The 1,467-nt window shown below is 48.3% G+C and overlaps 1 protein-coding gene across 1 annotated transcript; it reads right to left on the bottom strand.

Annotated features, from left to right (window-relative positions):
* Positions 1-6: 6 nt before the first annotated feature.
* On the bottom strand, positions 7-1,459 carry LOC107199615 (protein CASC1-like). The gene is made up of 3 exons (XM_015616930.2): positions 1,100-1,459; positions 803-916; positions 7-220 (listed from the first exon to the last, which is right to left on the bottom strand). Exons 1-3 carry the CDS (start codon positions 1,253-1,255, stop codon positions 155-157), a joined length of 336 nt encoding a protein of 111 aa, XP_015472416.1. The 5' UTR covers positions 1,256-1,459; the 3' UTR covers positions 7-154.
* Positions 1,460-1,467: the final 8 nt, after the last annotated feature.

Consider the following 1,467-nt stretch of genomic DNA (forward strand, 5'->3'; position numbering starts at 1 on the left):
AAACAGGAAGCCAGCTCTTTCCACTTTATCCATGGCTTCGTTGCTGGCAGAAGCCTTGAGCATATGGTAGAGTGTGGAGTGAAATTCAGACTCTTCTTCCAGCTCTTCAGTAAAAGCTTCACTGGTTTCAGTGAGCTTGAGGTTTTGTACTTTCTCACCATTGAACATATAGAGACCAGTCATTGTCTTTGGCAGAACCCACTGTAAGATGTTCACTTGCCTATGGCAGGAAAAAATGCACTGTGAGGTGAAGCCTGTGCCACTGTCAGAGTACAAATTCTAATATTTGTGTGCCACATGTATTTAGCCTGAGAGTGAGAAAGCCACTCCAGCTTTCAGCAGTGGGGTGTGTTACCTTTCTCCAGCCACACGTGGGAGTGTTTGGCTGGCTGGGAGAAGTTTTAACCATGTGTTTTAGTTCACAGGTGGAGACAAATCAACACTGAGGTTGCTTATTCCCTCCTCTGCAGTAGGGAGCAAAAGAAACCCTACAGGCAGGAAGGAATTTCCAGCTGTTCTTTAAAAAGGTGACAAAGCAGATTGCTGATTTTCAAGAGGCCTCTGAAGAGCATGAAGCTCTGTCACCCCAGCTCTGGCTAAAGCCTCCCTTGGTGATTTATCAGCTCTGTTTTCCTTAGCAAGTGTCTTTGCTGCTGAGACTTGTGTCTCCTGAGAGCTCTCTCAGGTGCAGTCTGTGACACTGCAGGGGCTGAAGCCACCACGGGTGAGTTCATTGTTTCTGGCTGGCTGGGGAAGGGGTCAGTGCTGGCCTGCTCTGGAAGTTTGGTCTGACTCCACAAACCTTGAACACGACTCGCTCTGGCCCTGCTTCTCCATTCCACTTGCTGTGAGCAAAAGCAAAAGCAGCTGCAAGCAGAGCCATCTGCTCATAGGCCTTCACTTCTGCCAGGGCAGCCTGCAGTGCACAAGTAGCAATCAGACAAAACAGAACTTGCTCTATTTCCCTGTGTTACAGCAATGTCAGGGCCTGCTGTACTCAGTCCCTGGCTCAGCTGGCAGCACAGCAGCTCCCAGTGCAGGAAAGGGTGGCCTGAGTGAAAAATGGGAGGGAAAACCACCAGCAAACTCTGGCACTCACCTTCCTGGGCACAGGGACATACTTGGGAGAGTACTCTGCTGGGAAAATGTTCACTCCAGCTCTTTTCAAAGCTGCTCTGAGGGCAAAAGGACTCATCCATTTTCCTGTCATGTGGGAAAGCACCTCCTCCTCTTCCACCACTACTGAAGACAACATACACTGATTATCCTGTTGTACAAACCAGTGAAAGCAACTTACTGGTCGTGGAAATACCTTTCTGGTTTAGGCTTCAAATACTGATATCTTTGCTGGCTATTACCCACATCATCTGCTACTCTGGGCTGTGACCTTTCATTTACAGATCCTGAAGAGAGCCAGCTTTGTGTAGGAATTCAGAAATTAGACTGGTGTACTGATTTGTACAGCAG

The sequence above is a fragment of the Parus major genome, unplaced genomic scaffold (assembly GCF_001522545.3).
Source record: "Parus major isolate Abel unplaced genomic scaffold, Parus_major1.1 Scaffold1390, whole genome shotgun sequence".
Lineage (NCBI taxonomy): Eukaryota > Metazoa > Chordata > Aves > Passeriformes > Paridae > Parus > Parus major.